Genomic DNA, 15,151 nt, shown 5'->3' on the forward strand with positions numbered 1-15,151 from the left:
GGTCAAGTTTCTTGCGCCTCTCTCTGTCGTACATTTTTACAAGAGCACAGTGAACACGGTTGGAGTTTAGTTGGCTAGGATCCAATTTTCTGCATGGAATTGATTTTTTTTATGTTTAGGATCCTCCCCACTGTCTTACCGTATGTACTGTTATGCCAGAATTGGTTCCTGACGACGTACATGATACAGATAGATTCAGGTTTACATGACTTACTTTTTGACTGTAGTTCAGCATTTGTCATATCCATGAATGTGGCGGAATTGACCGTGGCTGAGACTGTGCTGTTTTAATAACAAGCCATTGGGCGTACACGTAAGTTCCACTCGGATTAAGAGATGTATTTTATTGTATTAGGAAAAAGTGGAACCTGCACTAGCCTTTTCGATGTTTTTTCTTAAGGAATTGATTACACGTCATTTTCTTCTATCGCTTAAGCATTCGCTCTTAACTGTGAACTGGGAGCTTGTGTTACCGGGATATACGGGCGTTTTATCATACTTTAAACTGGGAATTTTTCTTTTTAGGTGGGGGGCGTAGAGGAAAGGTTTGGGCGTTAAATTAAGTTACAGCTTCTGTCTCTTTCCATTTCATGGTTGATAAATTCTCACACCGTATAATACACCCTGACAATGAGAGTGAGAGAGATCAGCACTCTGTTATAAATGCATTCACAGATCTGCCCCTTACTATTTCTGTGGCTGCCTTCACCTCTACACTCCATCTCGCTCACTACGATCGGCTTCGGATCCACTCTGTTTACGCGTACCCAGATTCAAACACTCGACTGTTGGCCGCCGTTCTTTCTGTCTCTGGACCTTGCGATTGGAATGAACTTCCTCTTTCGCTTCGTCAAGTCTCCACTCTCAGCTCTTTCAAGTCTGGCCTTAAAACCCACCTCTTCCCAAAACAGCCCCCCCCCCTCCCCCACATTGCCTGCCCTTCCTGTTTTTAGTTTCTACAGTTTTAGAGTGATGCATGCGTGTGAATGACTGGTGTGAAAGCGCTTTGGTTTGTCTCTGCACAAGATTCAGCGCTATATAAATACCATTATTCTTATTCTTATTCTTATTTTAGCAAGAATGGAAGGGGAGATACTAAGGTTTACGAGAAAGCACATGAATCCTTTTTAGATATATTTTATTGGATATGAGCTTCCAGGTCACGAAAAATTCAGTTTACATATTGGTAAAATGAATTCTGAAAAGAAGTTAACGTTTCCATTCGGCGGATTTAAGGCACAGTTGTGTATTTCGTTAGCAGCTTTATCAGCCTGTCGGCCTCAATAACTACATTGATATATTTGACGGGAAGATAATTGAACAGATCTTTCTACGGAATTTCATCCAGCATGTTTTGTTAGTGCGCCGAAGAAACCGAGGTCGTTAGTGACAGGGGGATGAGGGGCAGCGGTGAATTAATGAAATCGATTGTGTCAATAATTTATTTTGATTTTTTTAAAAGGCAAACAAATCGGTCATGTGCGACGGGCGCAATAACCGAGTGGTTAAAGCGCTGGACTTTCAGTCTGAAGGTCCCGGGTTCGAAGCTCGGTAACGGCGCCTCTCGGGTAAAGGGTGGAGAATTTTCCGATCTCCCAGGTCAACATATGTGCAGACCTGCTAGTGCCTGGACCCCCTTCGTGTGTATACGCAAGCAGATCAAATACGCACGTTAAAGACCCTGTAATCCATGTCAGCGTTCGGTGGGTTATGGAAACAAGAATACCCAGCATGCAGACCCACGAAAGCGGAGTATGGCTGCCTTCATGGCGGGGTAAAAACGGTCAAACACGTAAAAGCCCACTCGTGTACATACGAGTGAACGTGGGAGTTACAGCCCACGAACGCAGGTGGTCAGGTGCAAGACTGTCTTGTCCATTCCGGAAAGGCTTGCACCCTCAACAGACATTTTTTTCCTTGTGAGGAATGTTAAGCTGGAAGGACTGGGTGGGGGTGGGATTGTTGGTGGAGGGCTCTTTGAGCGATCTTGTGCTTTGTGCTCGTATGAATAATACACGTGCGAATGCCACTGTTTGTATTAATCCTCTAAAACTCGGATCAGCAAAACCTTTACCCCCCCCACCCCACCCCCACCCCCCCACACACACACACACACACACTACATAACCTCCAACTAACGTTCGGAAATAACATGGAAACCCGATAGTGAAAGTGTTAATTTGATATTTCCTTTTCTCATGTTTAAGACATACCGCGTTATATGTATCTAAATATAAAAATCTGATCAGTATTATTTCTTTTTCCCATGTAAAAAGAAATTTTGACAAGCACTAGTTGCCTTTTTTTATTGTTCACAGTACATCGTTATAGTTTTGGTAATATCCGTATTTCTTTCCCTGTATTCTTCCGGTTTTAAGACGGAAAACATTGTAGATTAACATAATATATACTCTACATTTCTTCCCACCACCACTCTGAGTGGCCTTTGTCAATCGACAGGGGAAGAAATGTAGAGTATACACTACAATGTTATGAACAAATTTACAATTTCTTACGTCTTCGGAACGAAACTGAATGGAGAGAACAAAGGGGAAGAACTGTGGATAGTGCCTTTCATTTGAGACATACGTGTTGGGTTTGGTCGTTTAAACTTTTTTGTTTTTCCAAGTTGGGGTGAGGATGTTTAATATAGTGCCATTGTCTTTATCTTTCGTCGGGACGGGCGCAACTGCTGAGTGGTTAAAGCATTGGACTTCATAGTCCGAGGGTCCTTGGTGCGAATCCCGGTCGCGGCCCCTGGTGGGTAAAGGGTGGAGATTTTTCCTATCTCCCAGGTCATATGTGCACACCTGCCAGTGCCTGAACCTCCTTCGAGTGTATATATACATGCAGAAGATCAAACACGCACGTTAAAGATCCCGTAATCCATGTCCACGTTCGGTGGTTTATGGAAACGAGAACATATCAGGCATGTACCTCCCCTTCCCCCCTCCCCCACCCCTCAAACCAGAAAACGGAGTGTGACTGCCTACATGTGGAGTGATGGCCTAGAGGTAACGCGTCCGCCTAGGAAGCGAGAGAATCTGAGCGCGCTGGTTCGAATCACGGTTCAGCCGCCGATATTTTCTCCCCCTCCACTAGACCTTGAGTGGTGGTCTGGACGCTAGTCATTCGGATGAGACGATAAACCGAGGTTCCGTGTGCTAGCATGCACTTTAGCGCACGTAAAAGAACCCACGGCAACAAAAGGGTTGTTCCTGAAAATTCTGTAGAAAAATCCACATCGATAGGAAAAACAAATAAAACTGCATGCAGGGGAAAAAAAAGAAAAGAAAAAACCAGGGTGGCGCTTAAGTGTAGCGACGCGCTCTCCCAGGGGAGAGCAGCCCGAATTTCACACAGAGAAATCTGTTGTGATAAAAAGAAATACAAATACAAATACATGGCGGGGAGTAAAAACGGGTCATACACGTAAAAACCCATTCGTGTATACGAGTGAACGAACGTGGGAGTCGCAGCCCACGAACGAAGATCTTTAGGCAGCAACGTCCACAACTTTCCACTTTCCCCCTCCACGCGGCATGAGTCGTTCACAAGGCGTGGACGTTCACACCGCCTGTCTCGCACAGTATGGATGGATGGATGGATATGGATATTTATATAGCGCCTGTCCTCGGTCGGAGACCAAGCTCTAAGCGCTTTACACACACGGAGTCATTTACACCACAGGCTGCCTACCTGGGTAGAACCGACTGACGGCTGCCATTGGGCGCTCGGATTTCAGGCACGCACAACTACACACTCGGACAAACATGTAACATTTAACATTTTTCGTGCATGACCTTTTTATTTACCCCGCCATGTAGGCAGCCATACTCCGTTTTCGGGGGTGTGCATACTGGGTATGTTTCTATAACCCACCGAACGCTGACATGGATTACAGGATCTTTAACGTGCGTATTTGATCTGCGTGCGTATACACACGAAGGGGGTTCAGGCACTGGCAGGTTTGCACATATGTTGACCTGGGAGATCGTAAAAATCTCCACCCTTTACCCACCAGGCGCCACCGAGATTCGAACCCGGGACCCTCAGATTGAAAGTCCAACGCTCTAGCCACTCGGCTGTTGCGCCCGTCGGCGAAGCATTGTGGATATAGCCTCTTTAAGCAGCTTGTGTGAGCAGACGTGCGCTCTGTACGTTTGCTGACTTGTTTCATAACGATAACGGATAGCCTCTTTAACCCTTCCACTGCCAAACTCGCATTTATGCAGCAGCTTGGAAGAAGACCCGTGTCATTGAAGGGTGACCAGATCATGTGTCTGTTATCCATGAACCTACTGCTCTTAATGTTCGGTGGTAGGATAGACCATATTTTCTACACATCACAGGGGGAATCCCCAGCTAGTCTTAGACACCATATTTTCTGTCTTTATTGCACAAGGGAATTTTGCACTCTAAATTGACTGGTAGTGAAAGGGTTAAGCAGCCTGTGCACAGACATGGCGCTCTGTATGTGTGCCGACTTGTTCCATAACGATGACGGGAGTTCTACCCCCTGTGGTTTTCAGTTGGACCGGACACCCCCCGGTGGGTGCGGTTCTGTGTGGAAGTGATGATGCCCCTGGAGCTGTCGGTGATGAACGGGATCGAGCAGCACCGGGTCGAGCTGGACAACGCCTCTGGGGACCAGCCCATCCAGACCTGGCACTTTGCCTTCACCCAGGACTCTCGCAACTTCGTCGTCTACTTCATGTGAGTGTTTGTCTCCGCGTCGCGTGGGAATACATCCAGGTTATAGCGTGTTTGTATTGTCTCTGTGTCGCGTGGAAATATATCCAGGTTATAGCATGTTTGTATTCTCTCCGTTGCATGGATATACACCCCAGGTTATAGGGTGTTTGTATTCTCTGCGTCGCGTGGAAATATATCCAGGTTATAGCGTATTTGTATTCTCTGCTTTGCATGTAAATACATCCAGGTTATAGCGTGATTGTATTGTCTCTGCGTCGCGTGGAAATAACCAGGTTATAGCGTGTTTGTATTGTCTCTGCGTCGAATGTAAATATATCCAGGCTATAGCGTGTTTGTATTGTCTCTGCGTTGCATGGAAATACATCCCAGGTCATAGCATGTTTGTATTGTCTCTGCGTCGCGTGGGAACATATCCAGGTTATAGCATGTTTGTATTGTCCCTCTGTTGCATGGAAATACATCCCGGGTTATAGCGTGTTTGTATTGTCTCTCCGTTGCATGGAAATACATCCCGGGTTATAGCGTGTTTGTATTGTCTCTGCGTCGCGTAGAAATATATCCAGGTTATAGCGTGTTTGTATTCTCTGCTTTGCATGTAAATGCATCCAGGTTATAGCGTGATTGTATTGTCTCTGCGTCGCGTGGAAATAAATATCCAGGCTATAGCGCGTTTGTATTGTCTCTGCGTCGCGTGGAAATATATCCAGGTTATAGCGTGTTTGTATTCTCTGCTTTGCATGTAAATACATCCAGGTTATAGCGTGATTGTATTGTCTCTGCGTCGCGTGGAAATAACCAGGTTATAGCGTGTTTGTATTGTCTCTGCGTCGCGTGGGAATACATCCAGGTTATAGCGTGTTTGTATTGTCTCTGCGTTGCATGGAAATATATCCCAGGTTATAGCGTGATTGTATTGTCTCTGCGTCGCGTGGAAATAAATATCCAGGTTATAGCGTGTTTGTATTGTCTCTGCGTCGAATGTAAATAATATTATATCCAAGTTATAGCGTGTTTGTATTCTCTGCTTTGCATGTAAATGCATCCAGGTTATAGCGTGATTGTATTGTCTCTGCGTCGCGTGGAAATAAATATCCAGGCTATAGCGTGATTGTATTGTCTCTGCGTCGCGTGGAAATAACCAGGTTATAGCGTGTTTGTATTGTATCTGCGTTTAAGCGCGTAGGGTTACGCTGCTGGTCAGGCATCTGCTTGGCAGATGTGGTGTAGTGTATATGGATTTGTCCGAACGCAGTATCGCCTCCTTGAGCGACTGAAACTGAACTGTTGCATGGAAATACATCCCAGGTTATAGCGTGATTGTATTGTCTGTGTCGCGTGGAAATAAATATCCAGGTTATAGCGTGTTTGTATTGTCTCTGCGTCGCGTATGGAATATCCAGGATATAGTGTTTATATTTTTGTCGTGTGTAAAAGTTACGGCATTGTGTACCCCAGGTTACAGGTTAAATATTGTCTCTCTTTGTGTGTTCAAGTTGTTTCTTTGCATTGCGTGTCCAGGTTACAATGTATTGTCTGCATCGTGTTAGCAGGTTAGTGTATACATGCTGTCTTTGCGTCGTGTACACAGGTTACAATGCATTTCTACATTGTGTCCAGTTTACAATGTAGTGTTTCTACATCGTGTATCCAGGTTACAATGTGGTGTTTCTATATCATGTATCCAGGTTACAGTGTAGTGTTTCTACATCGTGTATCCAGGTTAGTGTTTCTACATCGTGTATCCAGGTGTTAGTGTGTGTGTATATCATGTATCCAGGTTACAGTGTGTTGTTTCTACATCGTGTATCCAGGTTAGTGTATTGTTTCTACATCGTGTATCCAGGTTACAGTGTATCGTTTCTACATCGTGTATCCAGGTTATAGTGTGTGTTCCTACATTGTGTATCCAGGTTACAGTGTGTTCCTACATTGTGTATCCAGGTTACAGTGTAGTGTTTCTACATTGTGTATCCAGGTTACAGTGTAGTGTTTCTACATTGTGTATCCAGGTTACAGTGTAGTGTTTCTACATTGTGTATCCAGGTTACAGTGTAGTGTTTCTACATTGTGTATCCAGGTTACAGTGTAGTGTTTCTACATTGTGTATCCAGGTTAGTGTGTTCCTACATTGTGTATCCAGGTTACAGTGTAGTGTTTCTACATTGTGTATCCAGGTTAGTGTGTTCCTACATTGTGTATCCAGGTTAGAGTGTAGTGTTTCTACATTGTGTATCCAGGTTTGAGTGTCCCTACATTGTGTATCCAGGTTTGAGTGTTCCTACATTGTATATCCAGGTTGTGTTCCTACATTGTGTATCCAGGTTAGAGTGTAGTGTTTCTACATTGTGTATCCAGGTTAGTGTAGTGTTTCTACATTGTGTATCCAGGTTAGAGTGTAGTGTTCCTACATTGTGTATCCAGGTTAGAGTGTAGTGTTTCTACATTGTGTATCCAGGTTAGAGTGTAGTGTTCCTACATTGTGTATCCAGGTTAGAGTGTAGTGTTTCTTCATTGTGTATCCAGGTTACAGTGTAGTGTTTCTACATCGTGTATCCAGGTTACAGTGTAGTGTTTCTACATTGTGTAGTGTTTCTACATTGTGTAGTGTTTTCCTACATTGCGTATCCAGGTTACAATATGTTCCTACATTATGTATCCAGGTTACAGTTTGTGTGCCTACATTGCGTATCCAGGTTACAATGTGTTCCTACATTGTGCATTCAGGTTACAGTGTGGTCCTACATTGTGTATCCAGGTTACAGTGTAGTCGTCCTACATCGTGTATCCAGGTTACAGTGTAGTGTTTCTACATTGTGTATCCAGGTTAGTGTTCCTACATTGTGTATCCAGGTTAGAGTTTAGTGTTTCTACATTGTGTATCCAGGTTACAGTGTAGTGTTTCTACATTGTGTATCCAGGTTAGTGTGTTCCTACATTGTGTATCCAGGTTACAGTGTAGTGTTTCTACATTGTGTATCCAGGTTAGTGTGTTCCTACATTGTGTATCCAGGTTACAGTGTAGTGTTTCTACATTGTGTATCCAGGTTAGTGTGTTCCTACATTGTGTATCCAGGTTAGAGTGTAGTGTTTCTACATTGTGTATCCAGGTTTGAGTGTCCCTACATTGTGTATCCAGGTTTGAGTGTTCCTACATTGTATATCCAGGTTGTGTTCCTACATTGTGTATCCAGGTTAGAGTGTAGTGTTTCTACATTGTGTATCCAGGTTAGTGTAGTGTTTCTACATTGTGTATCCAGGTTAGAGTGTAGTGTTCCTACATTGTGTATCCAGGTTAGAGTGTAGTGTTTCTACATTGTGTATCCAGGTTAGAGTGTAGTGTTCCTACATTGTGTATCCAGGTTAGAGTGTAGTGTTTCTTCATTGTGTATCCAGGTTACAGTGTAGTGTTTCTACATCGTGTATCCAGGTTAGTGTGTTCCTACATTGTGTATCCAGGTTAGAGTGTAGTGTTTCTACATTGTGTATCCAGGTTAGAGTGTAGTGTTCCTACATTGTGTATCCAGGTTAGAGTGTAGTGTTTCTTCATTGTGTATCCAGGTTACAGTGTAGTGTTTCTACATCGTGTATCCAGGTTACAGTGTAGTGTTTCTACATTGTGTAGTGTTTCTACATTGTGTAGTGTTTTCCTACATTGCGTATCCAGGTTACAATGTGTTCCTACATTATGTATCCAGGTTACAGTTTGTGTGCCTACATTGCGTATCCAGGTTACAATGTGTTCCTACATTGTGCATTCAGGTTACAGTGTGGTCCTACATTGTGTATCCAGGTTACAGTGTAGTCGTCCTACATCGTGTATCCAGGTTACAGTGTCCCTACATTGTGTATCCAGGTTACAGTGTAGTGTTTCTACATCGTGTATCCAGGTTACAGTGTCCCTACATTGTGTATCCAGGTTATTGTGTTCCTACATTGTGTATCCAGGTTACAGTGTAGTGTTCCTACATTGTGTATCCAGGTTACAGTGTAGTGTTCCTACATTGTGTATCCAGGTTACAGTGTAGTGTTTCTACATTGTGTATCCAGGTTAGTGTGTTCCTACATTGTGTATCCAGGTTACAGTGTGTACCTACATAGTGTTCCTACATTGTGTATCCAGGTTACAGTGTGTTCCTACATTGTGTATCCAGGTTAGTGTTCCTACATTGTGTATCCAGGTTAGAGTTTAGTGTTTCTACATTGTGTATCCAGGTTACAGTGTAGTGTTTCTACATTGTGTATCCAGGTTACAGTGTAGTGTTTCTACATTGTGTATCCAGGTTAGTGTGTTCCTACATTGTGTATCCAGGTTACAGTGTAGTGTTTCTACATTGTGTATCCAGGTTAGTGTGTTCCTACATTGTGTATCCAGGTTAGAGTGTAGTGTTTCTACATTGTGTATCCAGGTTTGAGTGTCCCTACATTGTGTATCCAGGTTTGAGTGTTCCTACATTGTATATCCAGGTTGTGTTCCTACATTGTGTATCCAGGTTAGAGTGTAGTGTTTCTACATTGTGTATCCAGGTTAGTGTAGTGTTTCTACATTGTGTATCCAGGTTAGAGTGTAGTGTTCCTACATTGTGTATCCAGGTTAGAGTGTAGTGTTTCTACATTGTGTATCCAGGTTAGAGTGTAGTGTTCCTACATTGTGTATCCAGGTTAGAGTAGTGTTTCTTCATTGTGTATCCAGGTTACAGTGTAGTGTTTCTACATCGTGTATCCAGGTTACAGTGTAGTGTTTCTACATTGTGTAGTGTTTCTACATTGTGTAGTGTTTTCCTACATTGCGTATCCAGGTTACAATGTGTTCCTACATTATGTATCCAGGTTACAGTTTGTGTGCCTACATTGCGTATCCAGGTTACAATGTGTTCCTACATTGTGCATTCAGGTTACAGTGTGGTCCTACATTGTGTATCCAGGTTACAGTGTAGTGGTCCTACATCGTGTATCCAGGTTACAGTGTCCCTACATTGTGTATCCAGGTTACAGTGTAGTGTTTCTACATCGTGTATCCAGGTTACAGTGTCCCTACATTGTGTATCCAGGTTACAGTGTAGTGGCCCTACATCGTGTATCCAGGTTACAATGTAGTGTTTCTACATTGTGTATCCAGGTTACAGTGTAGTGTGCCTACATTGTGTATCCAGGTTACAGTGTAGTGTTCCTACATCGTGTATCCAGGTTACAGTGTGTGTTCTACATTGTGTATCCAGGTTACAGTGTATTCATAGTTGATCTCTTTGTCGTGTACCTTGGTTACAATATATTGTTACTGCATCGCGTACCCACGTTAGTGTAGTTGTCATTGTGTCGTATACCCAGTTTATCTTGTATAATTGTGTCTGCGCAGTGTCCGTGTGGGCTCGTTGCGTGTGTCCGTGACTCTTTCTGCCCCCCCCCCCCCCTCTTCCCTCCCCGCCCCCACAATCCTCATCTTTTCTTTCCTGTTTCCCTAAACTTGTCTTAGAAATCATTTGCCAGCCACTTCGCGAAAATGCTTTATCACTTTGTGCGTGTGTGCTTGTATGCACGTACTTGTGTGTGCGTCTGAATGCATTCGTGCCATGGTCTTGCGTGTACACGCGGTTGGGGTGTGTGTGTGTGTGTTTGGTATATCTATTGTGGCATATGTTTTGGTACTGTGTGTATGTGTGTGTGTGTGTAAATTTACCGAATGGGTGTGCCCACTTCACTTCTAATGTTTAACTCTCAGTACGGCAAGTCCTCTCTTCTCCTCTACACAGACCCCTCGGATGTCCAGTGGGTGTCTGAATGACCCAACCTTTAGCTTCCGTCGTCAGAACTGTGGTATTCTTTGTCAACATTCACCTCTTCAGTATGAGCGTTCCGCTTGCAATATTTTGATGATGGTAATTGGGATGAAACGCTGTTAACGTCGTCTCTTTCGCTGTTCGTATGGAGAGAGTTAAAATCGCAGAATATTCATTTGGGAAACCAGAACGTGTTTCAATGGATTAAAGTTTGATTTGAGTGTGTGCGTATGCGTGTGTGCGCGTGCGTGCGAGCGTGCGTGCGTGTGTGCGCACGTGTCTGTGCAAAGTCACCGAACGGGTTTGCCCACTTCTAGTCTTTGAAATATATTCATCTGGGAAGCCAGAACGTGTTTCAATGGCTTAAAGTTTGATGTGCGTGTGCGCGCGCGTGTATGTGTGCGCGCGCGTGTATGTGTGTCTGTGCGTGTATGTGCGTGTGTGTGCGTGTATGTGTGTGTGTGTGTTTGTGTGTTTGGTGTTTTGTGCACGTGCAGGATGGACATGATCTTCGGGTTCGCGCGGCACGGGGAGGGGGTGAAGAAGGTGATGGATGACTCCAGGTTCGTGGAGCTGCTCAAGTTCGTGATGTCTGAGGAACACGAGTGTTTCATAAAGGGCAGGGACAAGGTGACGGCCTCCTCAATGTCCCTCCCTCCCTCCCTCCCTCCCTCCCTCCCTCCGCCTTCCTCATTGTTTCTCTCTCTCTCTCTCTCTCTCTCTCTCTCTGAAGGTCAATCGTATGTTCACTTGATGAAGAATGGTTCTGTTTACAGTATTCGTAAACTAGGCATTTATATATTTAATGCCCTGAAGATACGACAGGAATTCTGTGACAACAATGATGAAAGTTAGAATTAATTTACTATGCACGAGAAGCACTCGGGGAGGGGGGAGGGGGGAAGGGGGAGGGGGGGGGGGGCGTGGCGTGTAATCGCCACGAGCCAAGGTGTGAGCGTCAGTGCAAACCATGCCGTGGGTCGGGACTGACCCCAGGCAGTGAGGTGGTGTTATACAGGTGGACTACTTCAGCTCCCTGGCTAACCGCGTGCTGAGGTTGTCCCCCCTGATCGACTACCAGCCGGAGGACAAGGAGGCGGCCATCCCTGATGACGTCATCCCGGGGGACCCCGTGGACGTGCTGTTTCAGTTCTACGGGGGCGACGAGCAGACGGCCCCCAAGCAGCCGTCCATGGACGACACGCTGAAGGCGCTGCTGGAGCGGAAGGCCCGGGCGGAGAAGGACAACGCCAGCACCGCCAAGCCGGGGCTGTCGGCCATGGCAGTGTACAAGGAGTGCCACGAGAGCCTGAGGAAGCTGGAGAAGCGCATGGAGAAGGTGTCCCTGGCGGTCAAGGCCATCACGCAGCAGATGTTGCAGGGTCCCGAGGAGGGCGAGTGTCAGGTGGTGACGCTGTTCGGCCGGCACCTCTTCTTCGTGGCCCCGTCGGGCACCAGCGGCACGGTGGGGGACTTCCTCAAGCTGCAGAAGGACCTGGCCAAGGGCCACTCCCAAGACCGGGCCGATGCCGAGGCGTGCTTCAAGGTCAACGACTTCGTGCCGCTGATCAAGGATGCCACGTGCATGCCTGACTCCCTGCTGAGTCACATTGACGACTCGTGCAAGCGTCACGGAGGACAGGCCGATGTGGCTGAGGACGGAGCCAAACCGGGGAAGAAGGCGGACGAGAAGCCGGCTGAAAGTACGGGAGGCGACGATTCTGACAAAGAGAATACCGGAGACATTGAGAAAGGCAAACCCTCGGGAGAGTCTGTCAAGACATCGGAGATTGTCCTGAAACCCGTTGACCCCCAAAACGTGTCCCCGCGGAAGGTGAAAGGAGAGGCTGAGGACAACGCAAAGCAGAACACGGACAAAAAGGAACCGGAATCTGATCACATCATAAAACCGGGGGAGTCGGAATCCGGTACAAGACCGCCCATCCCCACAGAAACTGACGAGCCTTCTGAGCCAAAAAAGACGGATGAAAAGAAATCCCCTGAAAAGAAGACAGGCGAAAAGAAATCCCCAGAAAAGACGAGTGAAAAGAAATCCCCAGAAAAGATGGATGAAAAGAAATCCCCTGAAAAGACGGATGAAAGCAAGTCCCCGGAAAAGAAAACCGACGAAACTGGCCAATCGGAAACCTCACAGTCCCCGGAAATTAAACCCGACGAGACCACCACATCCACCTCGACATCCTCCACCACCACCTCGACCACCACCACCAACACCACCACGGAAGCCGCCGGCGCCGCCGGAGAGAAATCTGCAGCAGAGGGCGGCAAGAAGGCAGGGTCCGGCGCCGTTACCGAAGCCGCCAAACGGGTCCCTGCTTCGGAGGCCGAGGTGAAGAGCACGAACAAGTACTTCGAGAACGTGAAGATTTTGGAGAAAGCCTTCGCCCACGGGTCCGGGCGGTGCATCTTTTCCGTTCAGCAAGGGGGCAGCGACTCGGTGGATTACTTCTCTCCCGTGATGGGTTACCTGCCCCTCATGCCTCTCATCCGTCAGCTCAACACCAGGCCTGAGTGCGACGATCAGATTGTTTGACTTTGTTTTATTTTATATGTTGGTTCTTTCTTTCTCTCTTCTTTTCTTCTTCTCAGGAGATAGTCCATGACTTTCTGGAGGTTTGTGTGCGTGCTGTTGCCGTACTGACTTTCTAAGTATGGTTTCTTTTCCTTGGCTCTACTGATTTCCTTATCTATCAATTCAGTTGGACTTTTTTTTCCCCAAACTTTTTTCTTGTTAGCTGTACTTTTCCCCTTAAAAAAAAAAGGAAAAAAAAAAACTGGACTTTTCCACTTCAGCTGGATTTTGTTATAATAAAAACCATTTTGATGTTACTGTTGGTAGAATCTCTACTGTTAAGTGGTTATTATTTTTCAAGATCCATGTTCTTTTTCCATAAAGGTAAGAGAATAAAAAAAAAAAGTAGAAAATTATGAAATAAGCGAGGTTTGTCTGTTCTCGTTATTTCGAGTGGAAAGTGGTCAAATTCTTTGTCTACATTGCTTCGATCCCTCCAATTCGTGCCCCTCCCCCACCCTCTCTCCCTCCCTCCCTCTCTCTCTCCCTCCCTCCCCTCCCTCTCCCTCCCTCTCTCCCCCCTCTCTCTCCCTCTCTCCCCCTCTCTCTCCCTCTCCCCCTCTCCCTCTCTCCCTCTCCCCCTCTCCCTCTCTCCCTCTTTCTCTCCCTCCCCCTCCCTCCCTCCCTCTCTCTCTCCCTCCCCATATCTCTCTCTCTCCCTCCCCCTTTCTCTCTCTCTCCCTCCCCCTTTCTCTCTCTCTCCCTCCCCCTCTCTCCCTCTTTCTCTACCCCCCTCTCTCTCCTTCCCTCCCCCTCTCTCTCCTTCCCTCCCTCTCTCTCTCCTTCTCTCTCTCTCCCTTCCCCCTCTCTCTCTCCCCCTCTCTCCCTCCCACCCTCTCCCTCCCACCCTCTCTCTCCCTCCCTCCCACTCTCTCCCACTCCCTCCCTCCCCCTCTCTCCCTCTCCCTCTTTCTCTCTCCCCCTCTCTCTCCCTGTCTGTCTTCTGTCTGTCTGTCTCTCTCTCTCCCCCCCCCCCCCTCTCTCTCTCCCTCCAAAGCCTGGGTTATCGTTCGTGGCTTACGGTATTTCAAACGAAACTGCCTCCACTTCACACCAAGAAAAATCACCTTTCAAAACACTAGTCCAGTCTGATGTCGAATGTTCGACCCGTCTCTTGCAGAGTTTGCAGGGAACTGGTATTCAGATCGTGTGAACAAACGCGTGCAGACACACACACACGCCACGCACACGCTCACTCGTTACACATGTGAACGCACGCGCACGCACACGCCCAATACCTTAGGTCAAACACGCCCAATATGTTCACTTCGGTCATTTAGGTCAGTGCGGTCACGGATCACTGTGATCCACAAACATCGTAGGCATTTCTTTACTATCAACATGTCTTATCGTCATTCTCATCACATTCTTCACAACCATCCATTAAATTTTATAAGATAGGAAAAAAACAGAAAAATGCATGCAGAAAGAAAAAAAAGGTGGCGCTCTCAGTGTAGCGGTGTAGCGACACGCTTTCCCTGGGGAGAGCAGCCCGAATTTCACAGAAAAATCTTTTGTGACAAAATAGAACAGTACAATACAATACAGTACAATACAGTACAATACAATACAATACAATAAGTAGTTTTCCTTCACCCAGATATATCTTGGTGATAGTGCCCAGAACAATCATCGGTCTTACAGATAGAACCAAAATCCTCACCATACTCATTGTAATCGTTCACTCCGAAAATCCGCCTCATAAAAAGTCTTTGTAATAGTTACTGAGTGCTGCACAGTATATTATGGCACGGTACGAATGCAACGTAATACAGTTGCCGTTATCGAAAGATTAACTGATGGCTTACCGACAGAAATCACAGAAAATGTCTTGTGGAAAACGGGGGGGAAATACGATACGACTGCAGACATGTAATGTTTTAGATAAAACATACAGGACAGAAAACACACAGACTCGAACAAAATGCACATGAATGATTACAGTCATGACATAAGCACGTGAATTAACTCTTTCACTGCCAGTCAATTTAGAGTACAGAATTCCCTGTTGGTATAAACACAGAAAAGACAGTGGCTAAGAATAGCTGGGGATTTCCCCTGCGATGTG

At 46.0% G+C, this 15,151-nt stretch overlaps 1 protein-coding gene across 1 annotated transcript in view; it reads left to right on the forward strand.

Annotated features, from left to right (window-relative positions):
- The window catches only part of LOC143284152 (uncharacterized), a 14,011-nt gene extending 581 nt beyond the window's left edge, over positions 1 to 13,430 (forward strand). Inside the window, exons 2-4 of the mRNA XM_076590807.1 lie at positions 4,533 to 4,716; positions 10,988 to 11,120; positions 11,509 to 13,430. Of these exons, the coding sequence (XP_076446922.1) occupies positions 4,533 to 4,716; positions 10,988 to 11,120; positions 11,509 to 13,044 (1,853 nt within the window). The 3' untranslated portion in view covers positions 13,045 to 13,430. The remainder of the gene's footprint in view (positions 1 to 4,532; positions 4,717 to 10,987; positions 11,121 to 11,508) is intronic.
- The last annotated feature ends 1,721 nt before the right edge of the window (positions 13,431 to 15,151 follow it).

The sequence above is a fragment of the Babylonia areolata genome, chromosome 7 (assembly GCF_041734735.1).
Source record: "Babylonia areolata isolate BAREFJ2019XMU chromosome 7, ASM4173473v1, whole genome shotgun sequence".
Classification (NCBI taxonomy): domain Eukaryota; kingdom Metazoa; phylum Mollusca; class Gastropoda; order Neogastropoda; family Buccinidae; genus Babylonia; species Babylonia areolata.